Source organism: Macaca mulatta, chromosome X, assembly GCF_049350105.2.
Source record: "Macaca mulatta isolate MMU2019108-1 chromosome X, T2T-MMU8v2.0, whole genome shotgun sequence".
NCBI classification, from domain to species: Eukaryota; Metazoa; Chordata; class Mammalia; order Primates; family Cercopithecidae; genus Macaca; species Macaca mulatta.
This window is the reverse complement of record NC_133426.1, coordinates 142,189,051-142,204,989: the sequence shown is the minus strand read 5'-3', so window position 1 is coordinate 142,204,989 and position 15,939 is coordinate 142,189,051. Positions and strand designations below refer to the sequence as shown.

The 15,939-nt window shown below is 40.8% G+C and overlaps 1 protein-coding gene across 6 annotated transcripts in view; it reads right to left on the bottom strand.

The window, feature by feature from the left end:
* Positions 1-476: 476 nt before the first annotated feature.
* Positions 477-15,939, bottom strand: part of SAGE1 (sarcoma antigen 1) — a 47,420-nt gene continuing 31,957 nt past the window's right edge. For 2 of the 6 annotated variants that reach the window (XM_077989350.1, XM_028841844.2), the window contains 15 exons: positions 10,288-10,420; positions 7,785-7,925; positions 7,402-7,542; positions 7,013-7,153; positions 6,624-6,764; positions 5,088-5,228; positions 4,701-4,841; positions 4,029-4,172; positions 3,637-3,777; positions 3,250-3,390; positions 2,574-2,717; positions 2,186-2,326; positions 1,565-1,939; positions 1,115-1,208; positions 477-735 (listed from right to left, as the gene is read on the bottom strand). In XM_077989350.1, the coding sequence (XP_077845476.1) occupies positions 636-735; positions 1,115-1,208; positions 1,565-1,939; positions 2,186-2,326; positions 2,574-2,717; positions 3,250-3,390; positions 3,637-3,777; positions 4,029-4,172; positions 4,701-4,841; positions 5,088-5,228; positions 6,624-6,764; positions 7,013-7,153; positions 7,402-7,542; positions 7,785-7,925; positions 10,288-10,417 (2,256 nt within the window). In that variant the 5' untranslated portion in view covers positions 10,418-10,420 and the 3' untranslated portion in view covers positions 477-635. Of the gene's footprint in view, positions 736-1,114; positions 1,209-1,564; positions 1,940-2,185; positions 2,327-2,573; positions 2,718-3,249; positions 3,391-3,636; positions 3,778-4,028; positions 4,173-4,700; positions 4,842-5,087; positions 5,229-6,623; positions 6,765-7,012; positions 7,154-7,401; positions 7,543-7,784; positions 7,926-10,287; positions 10,421-15,252; positions 15,363-15,939 lie in introns of all 6 variants that reach the window. The other 4 variants (XM_077989349.1, XM_077989352.1, XM_077989351.1 and 1 more) reach the window with 4 other exon arrangements.

The window sequence follows — 15,939 nt, the reverse complement described above, 5'->3', positions numbered from 1 at the left end:
AAATGCTTATTTTTCTGACTTGAGGCTCTGCTGAACTAGAAGTCTTAGTTCCAAAGGAAGAAATGCTTTCGCCAAGGGACATAACAGTAATTCCATTGAGAACAGATAGATACTGTCAGCTGGCCATTTTGGTCTCTTCATCAATTTCCATCTAGAGTCAAAGGAGGGGGTCATCAACTGGTTGGGGGTGATGAACTTGATAATGAAAGGGGGATGAATTGCACAGGGGCTAAAAGAGAGTATGTCTGACATGTCTAGAGAGCTTCTTAGACCTCCCCTTTTTTTTTCTTTGTTTGTTTGTTTTGAGATGGAGTCTCACTGTGCCACCCAGGCTGGAGTGAAAGAAGGCAGTTATAAATACCAGTTATAGCAATGTGAGCTGCTGCAGAAACCACAACTGTAATACTAAATACCTTGGTGAGTTATTAACTCATATACCTCCTCAAGTGGAAGAAGAAACCAACAAACAAGTAAAGTGCAGCTTTTACTAACAGTGATTTATTAAATTTAAACAGCTCCCTTTTTCGTAGCTTTTGGAAGGGAAATCACTTCAGAATTATAGAGAGCTTCAGCAATAACCTGTTCCATCCTACAGCATATGTTCTTGTTTCTCCTTGGTCTTTGCACTAACACAATTATTTTTTTCTCATGTGCTTAACTTTTCTGAGATGGCAGTGGGAATCTATTTCTTTAAGCACCTTCTCGAGTTGCTGAATTAAGACAACTTTTTTAAACCTGAAATTAAAGAGGAATTCCATTCACCAGATGATATCTACAGGATCTATGAGATGTAAGAGGTAGAGTGGATACAAAATAGAGTTTACCATCTACATGCAAATAGAAAATGCATCCTCATGGAAAGATACAAACTAGAAAAATACAAAGTGAGTCAACTGAGGGTCCATGCACACTCCCAGATTTTGATAAATTTGGAAGGCCCCCTGGCATTGGAAGAAAGTGTTAGAATAAGATAATATCAACCTAAATGCCTGTGGAAATAGCATGAACTATGATTGAGAGCCAGAGATTAGGAGGAACAAACATGATTTGTCCCTGCCCCTGTCCCAAATTGGGCACAAATGCTTAAAATAGCAGAGTTCCTTTTTGCACTCACCTTGCTGCTTCCTTGATGGTAAATTCAACAAATTGTCTCTTGACCTTCATAGATCCTTGTACCTCTTCAAGCAAATTGAAAATTCTTTCATAATCTGAAGATATTTTAAAAATTAGTATTTCTACAATTACGAACATGAAATATACCTCAATCTTAGTGCATCTACTACCACAGTATACATTTTTCATGGGCTAAAATGTTACATAGTGTTTGTGTGTTTAATGCTTAAATCACAACATCTGTATATTACTAAGGAACTATTGTGAAAAACAAAACACTTAAGCAGACATATTAGCAATTTCCAGTGAAAATTAAGTGAAGCCATGCTAAATTATATACAGATCCAATTCAGCCAAACAATGAGCTCAAGAGGCAGCTGACTTCTGTTCTAAATCATAGAATGAGAGACTTCTCATGCTTTCACTGATAAGACATTCTTGCATTACTTACTTTGCCCAAACCTTCGAACTTCTTTCATTAATTGATATTTTATATCATCATTAATTTTCTTTGCCATGGCAGGAGATATTTGTAGTGTATTTGGCACAGTTTCCACTGAAGACATTGCTGTGACTGGTGGGTCACCTGCAGAGACACTGTAGTTTTTGATGCCTACAGCAAATTCATTACTATCAGGTTTGTAAAGCAGCTCATCTTTGCTGAGACTTGTGAAGTCGTAAGAGAAAGAACCCAATGCCTCGGGTGGCATACGATGTCCTGTCATATTTATAAGCTCTGGTGAATCAGAATTTGACAGGAGGCCATCAGGAGGGATTTGACCATTTTCCATTTCCTCCTCCTGGATATCGTGAATGACAGTAGAATCTGGAATCCAAATAAAAAAGTTAAGCTGTGAGGTAAGTGCATTATGTCACCCCCACAGTATATCCCTCTGATGCTCGGTTTCTAGGAAGTCATCTCATGAAGCAGGAGGATATACCAGGTAGCGATCCGAGACCCCTCAAACTAAGTTCAAGTAAGATAATACAACAAAACCACCTTCTTCCCTGCAGGACACTATGCAGGGATATGGAAACCAAGCAGGACAGTACAACCAATACACAAACATACACAGACCCCTGGTGCTCCTGGATGAAATACCAGCTCCTGACAGATTAGTACACCCTGGTGGAACTGTTGACAAGGAGTTATCAGGTGCCTGTTGGTCATTTTTCATCTTCGCCTCATGGACATTGTGAGTGGCGGTGACATCTGGAAACAAAATGAAGAGGTCGAGCTGTGAGGTAAGTGCATAATGACAACCCCACAGGGATATCCTACTGATGCTCAGTTTCTAGGACATTATCCCATAAAGCAGGAGGATATACCAGGTGGCAATCAGAGACCCCTGAAATTGAGGCAAGCAAAGGTAATACCGCAAAACCACCTTCTTCCCTTGATGACACTATACATGCATATGGAAATCAAGAAGGACGGTATAAGTAAAAAACACACATACACCACAGATCCCTGGAACTCATTGCTGGAATACTAGCTCCTGCCACATTAATAAACCCAGATAGAACATTTGACAAGACGTTATCCTGTTGTGGTTGGCCATTTTCCATCCTTGCTTCATGGACATGGTGATTGACAGTAGCATCTGGAAACCAAATAAAGAGGTCGAGCTGTGAGGTAAGTGCATTATGCCAACCACACATGCATATATCCCTCTGATGCTCAGTTTTTAGGAATTTATCACGTAAAGCAGGAGGATATACCAGGCAGTGATCTGAGACCCCACAAATTCACCTACGAAAGACAATACAATAAAACCACAAGCTCCTGCCACATTAATAAGCCCTGTTGAAACAGTTGACAAGATGTTATCAGGTTGGGGTTGGCCCTTTTCCATCTTCTCCTCAGGGACATTGTAAGTGATGGTAGCATCTGGAAGCCAAATGAAGAGGCTGAGCTGTTAGTTAAGTGTGTTATGGTAACCACACAGGTATATCTTTCTGATGCTCACTTTCTAGGAAATTATCTCATAAATGGAGGATATATAAGGTTGCCATATGAGACCGCTGAAATTGAGGCCAGGAAAGACAATACAACAAAACCACCTTGTATGATTTTTGACACTGTGCATGCACGTGGCAACCAAGTAGGACAGTAATACAAATGAACAAACTTACACGGATCCCTGGTACTCATGGATGAAATACCAGTGGCTGCCATATTAATAAGCTGTGGTCGAAGAGTCAACAACACGTTATCAGGTGCTGGTTGGACATTTTCCATCTTCTGTTCACGGCCATTGTGAGTGACTGTAGCATCTGGAAACCAAAGGAAGAGGTTGAGCTGTGAGGTAAGTGCATTATGCCAACTCACAAGTATATCCCTCTGGTGCTCAGTTTCTATGAAATTATTTCATAAAACAGTAGGATATATCAGGTGGTGATGTGAGACCCCTCAGATTTACGCCAGAAACGATAACACAACAAAACCACCTTACTCCCTTCATGGCACTATGTATGCATATGAAAACCAAGTAGGACAGTACAACTTATAAGTGGACATACAGAGATCTCTGGCACTCGTGGCTGGAATAGGAGTCGCTGCCATATTAATAAGCCCTGTGGGACCAGTTGACAAGATGTTATCAGGTTGGGGTTGGCCATTTTCCATTCTCTCTTCACGGATATTGTGAGTGACAGTAGAATCTGGAAACCAAATGAAGAGTTCAAGCTGTGAGGTAAGTGCATTATGTCAGTGCCACAGGTATGTCCCTCTGATGCTCAGTTGCTAGGAAATTACCCCACCCATAAACCAGGAGGACATATCAGGTTGTGATTTGAGACCCCACGGTTTTAGGCCAGAAAAGATAATAAAACAAAACCACCTTCTTCCCTTGATGACACTATGCATGCATATGGAAATAAAGAAGGATGGTATAAGTAAAAAACACACATACACCACAGATCCCTGGAACTCATTGCTGGAATACTAGCTCCTGGCACATTAATAAACCCAGATAGAACATTTGACAAGACGTTATCCTGTTGTGGTTGGCTATTTTCCATCCTTGCTTCATGGACATGGTGATTGACAGTAGCATCTGGAAACCAAATAAAGAGGTCGAGCTGTGAGGTAAGTGCATTATGCCAACCACACATGTATATATCCCTCTGATGCTCAGTTTTTAGGAATTTATCACGTAAAGCAGGAGGATATACCAGGCAGTGATCTGAGACCCCACAACTTCACCTACAAAAGACAATACAATAAAACCACAAGCTCCTGCCACATTAATAAGCCCTGTTGAAGCAGTTGACAAGACGTTATCAGGTTGGGGTTGGCTCTTTTCCATTTTCTCCTTGGGGACATTGTAAGTGATGGTAGCATCTGGAAGCCAAATGAAGAGGCTGAGCTGTTAGTTAAGTGTGTTATGGTAACCACACAGGTATATCTCTCTGATGCTCACTTTCTAGGAAATTATCTCATAAACAGGAGGATATACAAGGTTGCCATACGAGACCGCTGAAAGCCAGGAAAGACAATACAACAAAACCACCTTGTATGATTTTTGACACTGTGCATGCACATGGAAACCAAGTAGGACAGTAATACAAATGAACAAACTTACACGGATCCCTGGTACTCATGGTTGAAATACCAGTGGCTGCCATATTAATAAGCTGTGGTCGAAGAGTCAATAGCACGTTATCAGGTGCTGGTTGGACATTTTCCATCTTCTGTTCACGGCCATTGTGAGTGACTGTAGCATCTGGAAACCAAAGGAAGAGGTTGAGCTGTGAGGTAAGTGCATTATGCCAACTCACAAGTATATCCCTCTGGTGCTCAGTTTCTATGAAACTATTTCATAAAACAGTAGGATATATCAGGTGGTGATGTGAGACCCCTCAGATTTACGCCAGAAACGATAACACAACAAAACCACCTTACTCCCTTCATGGCACTATGTATGCATATGAAAACCAAGTAGGACAGTACAACTTATAAGTGGACATACAGAGATCTCTGGCACTCGTGGCTGGAATAGGAGTCGCTGCCATATTAATAAGCCCTGTGGGACCAGTTGACAAGATGTTATCAGGTTGGGGTTGGCCATTTTCCATTCTCTCTTCACGGATATTGTGAGTGACAGTAGAATCTGGAAACCAAATGAACAGTTCAAGTTGTGAGGTAAGTGCCACAGGTATGTCCTTCTGATGCTCAGTTGCTAGGAAATTATCCCACCCATAAACCAGGAGGACATATCAGGTTGTGATTTGAGACCCCACGGTTTTAGGCCAGAAAAGATAATAAAACAAAACCACCTTCTTCTCTGCATGACACTGCATGTGTATGAAAAACAAGTAGGATAGTACAACTAGTAAACATACACTGATCCCTGGTACTCATGAGTGAAATACCAGCCCATGTGAAATTCATAAGCCCCGCTGTAATAGTAGACAAGAATTTATCAGGTGCTATTTGTTCATTTTTTATCTTCTATTCACAGATAGTGTGAGGAACAGTTGAATCTGGAAACCAAACGAATAATTTGAACTGTGAGGTAAGTCCACTATGTCAGCCCAACAGGTATATCCCTCTGATGTTCACTTTCTAGGAAATTATCTAGGAAATCAGGGGAGGATATGCCAGATGGCCATCTGAGACTCCACCAATTGAGACCAGGAAAGTATATACAACAAAAGCAACTTCTACCCTTCATGAAAATATGCATGCCTATGGAAAACAAGTATGACAGTACAACTATTAGCGGACATACACAGATCTCTGGTATTCATGGATGGAATACCAGCTGCAGCCCTATGAACAAGCCATGGGGAAACAGTTGAGAAGACTTTATCAGTTTGGGATTGGCCATTTTCCATCCTCTCTTCACAGATGTTGTGAGTGATGGTAGCATCAGGAAACTGACAGAACAGGTTGAGTTGTGAGGTATGTGCATTATGACAATCTCACCAGTATATCCCACTGATGCTAAATTTCTAGGAAATTATCCCATAATGCAGGAGAATACATCATATAATGATTTGAGTCCACTCAAGTTGAGGTCAGGAAAGATTATTCAACAAAACCACCTTCTTCCCTTCATGACACTACGCATGCATATGGAAACCAAGGACACTACAGCTAATAAACAAACATACACAGATCCCTGGTACTCCTCACTGGAATACCAGCTCCTGTCATATTAATAAGCCCTGATAGAACATTTGACACGACATTATCTTGTTGGGGTTGACCATTTTCCATCCCCTCCTCATGGACATTGTGATTGACGGTAGCGTGTGGAAACCAAGTGAAGAGGTTGAGCTGTGAGGTAAGTGCATTATGTCAACCCCACAGGTATATCCCTCTTTGTGCAGTTTCTAGGAAATTATCTGAAAAATCAGGGGAGGATATCCCAGGTGGCCATCTGATACCCCTCAAATTGAGGCTAGGAAAGAATATACAACAAAACCACCTTCTATAATTCATGAAAACATGCCTGCTTATGGAAACCAAGTAGGACAGTACAATTAATAAGCAGACATACACAGATCTCTCGTACTTGTGGACGAAATTCCTGCTGCTGCCATAGCACCAAGCCATGGTGGAGCAGTTGACAAGATGCTATCAGCTGCTGGTTGGCTGTTATTTATCCTCTCTTCATGGACGTTGTGAGTGACTGCAGCATCTGGAAACCAAGGGAAGAGGTTTAGCTATGAAGTAAGTGCATTATGCCAACCCCACAGGTATATCCCTCTTTGTGCAGTTTCTAGGAAATTATCTAAAAAAGCAGGGGAGGATATCCCAGGTGGCCATCTGATACCCCTCAAATTGAGGCTAAGAAAGAATATACAACAAAACCACCTTCTATAATTCATGAAAATATGCCTGCTTATGGAAACCAAGTAGGACAGTACAATTAATAAGCAGACATACACAGATCTCTCGTACTTGTGGACGAAATTCCTGCTGCTGCCATAGCACCAAGCCATGGTGGAGCAGTTGACAAGATGTTATCAGCTGCTGGTTGGCTGTTATTTATCCTCTCTTCATGGACGTTGTGAGTGACTGCAGCATCTGGAAACCAAGGGAAGAGGTTTAGCTATGAAGTAAGTGCATTATGTCAACCCCACAGGTATATCCCTCTTTGTGCAGTTTCTAGGAAATTATCTAAAAAAGCAGGGGAGGATATCCCAGGTGGCCATCTGATACCCCTCAAATTGAGGCTAAGAAAGAATATACAACAAAACCACCTTCTATAATTCATGAAAATATGCCTGCTTATGGAAACCAAGTAGGACAGTACAATTAATAAGCAGACATACACAGATCTCTCATATTCGTAGACGAAATTCCTGCTGCTGCCATAGCACCAAGCCATGGTGGAGCAGTTGACAAGATGTTATTAGTTGCTGGTTGGCTGTTATTTATCTTCTCTTCATGGATGTTGTGAGTGACTGCAGCATCTGGAAACCAAATGAAGTGGTTGAGCTGTGAGGTAAGTGCATTATGTCAACTGCACAGGCAAACCCCACTGATGCTCAGTATGTCATAAAGAAGGAGGATATACCAGGTAGCAATCTGAGAACCCTAAAATTGAGGCCAGAAAAGATAATACAACAAAATTACCTTCTTCCCTCATGACACTATGCATATATGGTGCATAGTAGAATCCTCGTAGGACAGTATAACAAGTGAGCAAACTTACACTGGTCCCTGGTACTCATGGATGAAATTCCAGCTGCTGCCATATTAATAAGCGCTGTTGGAACAGTTGCAATGACATTATTGTGTGCTGGTTGGCCATTTTTTATCTTCTCTTCATGGACATTGTGAGTGACGCTAGCATCTGGAAACCAAATGAAGAGGTTGAGCTGCAAGATAGGTGTGTTTTGTCCCATCCTCCTCCAGAGGGACAGTTATGTATTCATCAGTTTCTAAAGAATTATTTATTTCATGAAACAGATTTACCACGTGGAAATCTCAGATCTTGCGAACAGAGATCAGGTCAGATAATACAATAAAACTACCTTTTTACCTCTTGGCGTAATGAATACATGCAGTAAAGAAGTACGACAGCAGAATAAACATTCACAGGTTTTTGTATTCATCATTTTGTATCATCTTTCTGCCCTTTACAATTCTCACTTGATATTATTTGTATAGTTCACCTATAAATACCATGCTGTGTGCAGCAGGAAGCCAGACTAAGTGACCCTCCTTAACCTGCTTCCTTTCTACCCCAAATATTCTGAGAAAATAGACGTGGCTATTGGAGTTGAACACTCTTATCTCTACTCCATCCTCACACATCTGCGGTTTTATATGATTCTATAGATCCTGCCCTTTTGTCTAGAAAAAGTGACTTTCTTTTCACTCCAGGTCTGATGCCTCTTTCATTTATTCATCATCTGTGGCAGGCAGCATGCCAGGAGCTGGGGATCAGCAGTAAACACCCCAGAGAGCAATGTTCCCTGCCCTTGTGGAGCTCACATCCTCATGGGGCAGTCAGACAGTACATGCACAAAGAGCAAATGAAACAAGCAGCATTGGGCTGGTTTGGAAAAGCAGTCCACAGGTCCGTGGGAGAGAGCAGCAGAGAGAGCCCCAGGGGCTGTGGCTGGTTTGGCAGGGCCTTCTGAAGAGGTGCCACTGGGCAGGGCTTAGAGGAAGAAGCAGAGCCTCCTGTGCAGAGGCAGAGGGAGAATTCCAGGCTGCGGTGAGGCCAAGGGTAGGGGATGGAGTGGGGATGGACAGGGCACTACAGATCTGAAGGACAGAGGCAGAGAGAGCCAGGAGGAAATGGATGGGACCTGTGTTAGGAGAGGGTGACAGAGGCCAGGCCGTGCAGAGGCTTGCAGACCAAAGTCAGTTCAGGATCTGTTCTGAGTGCTTAGGAGAGTTGAAGATGGGTTTTCAGAAGGGACATGGCATGATGTGATTTACGTGCTGACATAATTATCTAGCCACAAGGTTAGAGAGTATGCGATAGATGAGTGAAGATTAGAAACACAGAGCTAAGAAGATATTGTACTAGCCTGGACAGAGATCACGGCAGTGTGCACTGGAGACATAGAGAGAAACGGTTGGATGCAGAATTTATACTGGTCATTGACTGCTGGACTTGCTAAGAGATGGGAAATGAGAGAGCAATAAAAGAATCATAAGATAACTCATAAGTGACTTTAAGTATTTTGACTTGAACTACTAAGTGAAAGTACACCAGGGGTATTCAGGAGATGTTAGGAAACTGACTGTGAGAGCCGAGTGCTGCCAACTCTTCCTGAATCTGGTTCAGTGACCTTATGTTGACAGCTTGAACTAGGCCATGGTGGGATTACTTGCACTATGGATAGCTGCAAACTATGAAAACCAGCACTCCTCAGTCCCCCATACCTGTGAATAGCTGGTTGTTACACCTTTGTGGATGTTTCACCCAATGGATAGTGTCTTTAACTGAAATAGTGAAGGCTAAAAGTATAGTATTTTTGGAGAGAGGGAGGTCAGAAATTTGAGCATGTAGAGGGAGTTGAATTTTAGATGCCTATTAGACAGCCAGTAGAGATATCATGCGAGTAGTTGTATTTGAGTCTGGATTTCAGGAACAAGTTGTAGTGTAGAAGTATAATGGTGAGAGTTCTTTTAGTGTGAATCATTTAAAATTCTAAGACAGCATGGCATTACCTTAAGAGATACTATATTGAAGAGAAGAGACCCTAGGATCAAGCTTTGTGGCTCTGAAATATTTAGAGGTGGGAAGGCAGAGGAGAAAAACAAAAAAGAGAAGGAAAATGAGTCTCTAGTAACAGGGTAACAAATCCAGGTGTCTGGGGACCCAAGAAACTTTCCGTGCAGGAGGAAGTAAACAACTGTGTTGCATGCTGCTGAGACATTAATGCCAAAATGCAGCAAACACTGGTGACCTTGATGATAGTAGTTTCATTGGAGTACATTAAGAAGCCAGACTGCACTGGGTTAGAGCGGAATGTGAGGACAGGCAGAAAGTGAGTAGACCCAAACTCTTGTTAAGCCCACCATCTCCTTCTGCCTCAGGAACCTCCTTCATTCATCTAATGCTTGCAGCAACTCCAAATTGTTGCGCCTAATTAGAACCTTGCCCTTCCACTTGTAAATGTGCTCATATCTGTTGATCCCTCAAGGACAAATGTCCTTTGACATGGTTGAGGCCCAAAGATTGGATTCCCCCTCACCTTCCTGTTTGTCTAACCACAGGGACATACTCTTCCTTCTCTTAGATGAAGAGTGTCTCTTAGATTTTCTGGAATGTTTCTTTTTGCTTTGATGTCCTTTTGCAACCGGATTTACTTCATCACTCCTCATTTGCTGAAAAACATCAGTGAACATATTCCATTAAAGACAAATCCAATCACTGCAAAGTCATAGCCTTCATATGCATACACAGCCATGCATTTATATCATTAATGTAAGTTTTAGTCATAGGTCAAAGATTTCTCATCACTGAACACATACAATGCTCTTAGAAAAGGCAAGCTAATTTTAATCTAGTCTCAGTGAAACAAGGGAAGGTAAAATACAAGGTGTTATCCAAAGTCAAACATGGTCCAGTCATGATAAATCAGAATGCTTGGGGAATGAGTGGCTTTCATCATACAAAGGAATAAACATATGGTTCTCTCTGTCATGAAGTACACATCATTTTGTCTCAGCACTTGTCTCAGATACCTTATTTTATCTTTTACTGCCTTTCTTTTTTTGAGACAGAGTCTCGCTCTGTCGCCCAGGCTGGATTGCAGTGGCGCGATCTCGGCACTACAGGTGCCCGCCACCACGCCCGGCTAATATTTTGTATTTTTAGTAGAGACGGGGTTTCACCATGTTAGCCAGGATGGTCTCGATGTCCTGACCTTACGATCCTCCCGCCTCGGCCTCCCAAAGTGCTGGGATTACAGGTGTGAGCCACCGCGCCTGGCCTCTTTTAGTGCTTTAAAGTTATGTATTAGCAAATACTGATTAATACTTTATTAGATAATACATAAAGATAGTGAAGGGTAGGATAGTTTGAAAAGGTAAATTTTCCCACCTCCAACCTTATGGAGATTCCAATATGTTGATCTTGGACTCAGGTAGGGGTAGGGCGTGCTTTGCAAGGTTAGTGGTAGATAAAACGTGAAATTGAAGGGTATAGTATATTAACTAAAAGCTGTTTTCATCAAAGGATAACCGAAGAATACGCTCCTGATACCAGAGGTACCAAGAAGAGCTGGTAATATTACTACTGAAACTATGCCAAAAAATTAAAAAGGAAGGACTCCTACCTAACTCATTTTATGAGACCAGCATCACCCTGATACCAAAACCTGGCAGAGATACAACAAATAAAAACTTCAGGCCAGTATTCCTGATGAACATCGATGCAAAATCCTCAATAAAATACTGGAAAACTGAATCCAGCAGCACATCAAAAAGCTTATCCCCCATGAGCAAGTTGGCTTCATACCCGGGATGCAAGGTAGTTTCAAAATAGGCAAATCAATGAATGTAATTCATCACATAAACAGAACTAAAGACAAAAACCACATGCTTATCTCAATAGATGCAGAAAAGATCTTTGATAAACCTCAACATCCCCTTACATTAAAAGCTCTCAATAAACCAGGTATTGAAGGAACATACCTCAATATAATAAGAGCCATATATGACAAACCCACAGTCAATGTCATACTGAATGGGAAAAACCTGGAAGCATTCCCGTTGAAACTGGCACAAAACAAGGATGCCCTCCCTCACCTCTCCTATTCAACATAGTATTGCACGCTCTGTCCAGGGCAATCAGGCAAGACAAAGAAATAAAGGGCATTCAAAAAGGGGGACAGGAAGTCAAATTACCTTTGTTTGCAGATGACATGACCCTATATCTAGAAAATCCCATTGTCTCAGCCCAAAAGCTTCTTAAGCTGATAAGCAACTCCAGCAAAGTCTCAGGACACAAAATTCATGTGCAAAAATTGCTAGCATTCCTCTACACCAAAAACAGGCAAGCAGAGAGACAAATCATGAATGAACTCCCATTCACAATTCCTATAAAAAGAATAAAGTACCTAGGAATATGGCTAACAAGGGAAGTGAAGGACCTCTTCAGAGAGAACTATAAACCACTGCTCAAGGAATCAGAGAGTAAACAAACAAATGGACAAACATTCCATGCTCATGGATAGGAAGAATCAATATTGTGAAAATGGCCATATTGCCCAAAGCAATTTAGATATTCAATGCTATTCCCATTAAACTATCAATGACATTCTTCACCAAGTTAGAAGGAGCTTTTTAAGAATTCATATGGAATGAAAAAAGAGCCAGAATAGCTAAGACAATCCTAAGCAATAAGAACAAAGCTGGAGGCATCACACTACGTAACTTCGAACTATACTATGGGGCTACAGTAACCAAAACAGCATGGTACTGGTAGAAAAACAGATACATGGACCAATGGAACAGAATAGAGAACTCAGAAATAAGATCACACAGCGATAATCATCTGATCTTTGACAAACCTGACAAAAACAAGCAATGGGGACAGGATTCCCTGTTTAATTAATGATGCTGGGAGAACTGGCTAGCTGTATGCAAAAATTGAAACTGGGCCCCTTCCTTACACCTTATACAAAAATTTACTCAAGATGGATTAAAGACTTAAAGTAAAACCCCAAACTATAAAAACCCTAGAAAAAAAATATAGGCAATATTATTCAGGACATAGGCACGGGCAAAGATTTCATGACAAAAATACCAAAAGCCATGGCAACAAAAGCAAAAATTGACGAATGGGATCTAATTAAACTAAAGAACATATGCATAGCAAAATGAACTATCATCAGAGTGAAGAGCCTACAGAATGGGAGAAAACTTTTGCAATCTGTCCATCTGACAAAGGTCTACTATCCAGAGTCTACAAGAAACTTAAACTAATTTACAAAAGAAAACCAAACAACCACATTAAAAAGTGGGCAAAGGACATGAACAGACACGTCTCAAAACAAGATATTTACGCAGGCAACAAACGTGAAAAAAAGTGCAACATCACTGATCATTAGAGAAATGCAACTCGAAACCACAATGAGATAACATCTCATGCCGGTCAGAATGGCAATTACTAAAACGTCAAAAAACTACAGATGCTGGCAAAGTTGTGGAGAAAAAGGACTGCTTTTATACTGTTGGTGGGAGTGTAAATTACTTCAACTATGTGGATGACAGTGTGGTGATTCCTGAAAGATTTAGAGGCAGAAATATCATTTGATCCAGTAATCCTATTACTGGGTATATACCAGGAGAAATAAAACTCATTCTATTATAAAGTATGCACAAGTATGTTCATTGCAGCACTATCCACAATAGCAAAGATGTGGAATCAACCCAAATGCCCATCAATCATAAACTGGATAAAGAAAATGTAGTACATATACACCACAGAATACTATGCAGCCATAAAAAGGAATGAGATCATGTCCTTTGCAGAAATATGGATGGAGCTAGAAGCCGTTATCGTTAGCAAACTAACGCAAGAAAAGAAAACCAAACAGCACATGTTCTTACTTACAAGTGGGAGCTGAATGATGAGAACACATGGACACGTCGGGCAGGGCAACACACACTGGGGCCTGTCGGGGGAGGAGTGGGGGAACGGAGTGCATCAGGAAAAATAGCTACTGGGTGCTGGGCTTAATACCAAGGTGATCGGTTCATAAGTGCAGCAAACCACCATGCCACACGTTTACCTATGTTACAAACCTGCATATCCTGCACATATCCCAGGACTTAAAATAAAAGTTGAAAAAAGAAAGAGTATGCTCCTGCATATTTAATGAAATTATATATTTCGGTATAATTTTCATTAAATTATACCGAAATATATAATTTTGATTAAAAATTTTTCCAAACCATTTTCATTTCCTGTAAAAACGGAGTGGAGAATGTGTGAAAACATTTTCACTGAACATTTACTACCCTCCAGGTACTGTTCTAAATGCTTTACATGTATTAACTCAATCCTTGACCAATCCCTATGAGTGAGGTGTGATTCTTATGTCTATTGTTAAAAAAGAGAAAATAAAGGCACAGAAAATTTAGGAAAAGCCTAACTAATTGAGGAGTTTGGGGAATGTGGGAGAATTACTTTAGTCTGGTTTTGTTACAGAAGAGGTTATTGTCTATTTGCGTCCTTATACCAACGGTCTTTTCCACGAGTGCAGATGCAATTCCCTTTGTCTTCATGTTTTAATAGTGAAGTTAGTATGTCTCTCTCATACACAACACATTAAGATCTCCATTAGGACAATCCAATCATGGCAACATCACCTAGTGCTTCATATTCCACGAGAAATACTTAGTCATTGTTTTAGACAGAGCACTAGTGACTTGGATAACAGAAACAGAGACTGTAGAATGCAATCTTGATACTAAAGTAGTTATTGTGGGGAGTGGGAAAGAATATAGACTCTGGAGTGAGAAAGATATGCGTTCAAACCTTGGCTGTATCTCCTATCATGTGTCACGTGGGGCAAGCCTTTTGACCACTGTCAGCCTTGATTTCTTATTAAACGGTAAATAGTAATACACATCCGCAGAACAACTATGACCATTCAATGTGATAATTAAAAACATCAGTTTGGCCAGGCGCGAAGGCTCATGCCTGTAATCCCAGCACTCTAGGAGGCAAGGTGGGTGGATCACCTGAGGTCGGGAGTTCGAGACCAGCCTGACCAACATGGAGAAACTCTGTCTCTACTAAAAATACAAAAAATTAGCCGGGTGTGGTAGCGCATGCCTGTAATCCCAGCTACTCAGAGGCTGAGGCAGGAGAATCACTTGAACCTGGGAGGGGGAGGTTGTGATGAGCCGAGATCGTGCCATTTCACTCCAGTCTGGGTAACAAGAGCGAAACTCCGTCTCAAAGAAAAAAAAAAGAAAGAAATAATAAAATAAAATTCAATTTAATTTAAAAACATCAGTTCCTGGTACAATCAATCCACTCTTAGATCAAAAAGTTCCCATTTTATGTTCACATAAGTTTTCCTGTGTCATATTGTATCTTTTAAATCAAGAGAATTAATACATATAGTTTATATTCATGTTTCCAATGAGAAAATAATTATACCAAGAATGTCACAATTAGGGCAGAAATAGACTTATCTTACCGGCCCACCATTTGTAAACACATAGGCAACAGTATGAAGTTCTTCAGGTGGAGTTAGTTGACTCATTCGAAATGGAGAAGCCTGCATCTGCAGATAGTCCTCAGGATTAACTATGTGTGTTATTAGAACATTTTGATTTATAACTGGAACATAACTGGCACATAAATTGGCACTACACAGCTGAAATATATGATCCTCTTGAGAGTACATGATCACAGACTGTCTTAGCAATATGCGCCTTGGTACCAAACAGAGTTTAGAATCTCATGTCTAGAATCTATATCATGTTCCGTGATCTAGAATCATCTCCCTTTATCCATCAGTCCACCATCACTACTTCCTGTAGGTTCACACCACTAGGTTAAACGACTCCCTTATGCTTCCACCACAGTTGGAGAACTGGCTGACCTTCCTCATACCACCATCCCAACTAAAAATCTATAATTCTAAATATTAAAACTTTAATATTTATAATGTCAATTTTCAATGAATTCCACAAGTTCATTTTTTTTTCAGGCTTAAAGGAGAAGTACGTATTAATGAGCACATACACTGTCCTAGTTATCCTACCTGCCCATCATTTATAAACACATAGTTCAAAGTATAAAGTTCTTCAGCTGGAGTTGGCTGACTCGTTTGAAGTGGAGGAACCAGCATCCACAGATACTCCTCATAGTTAACTATGTG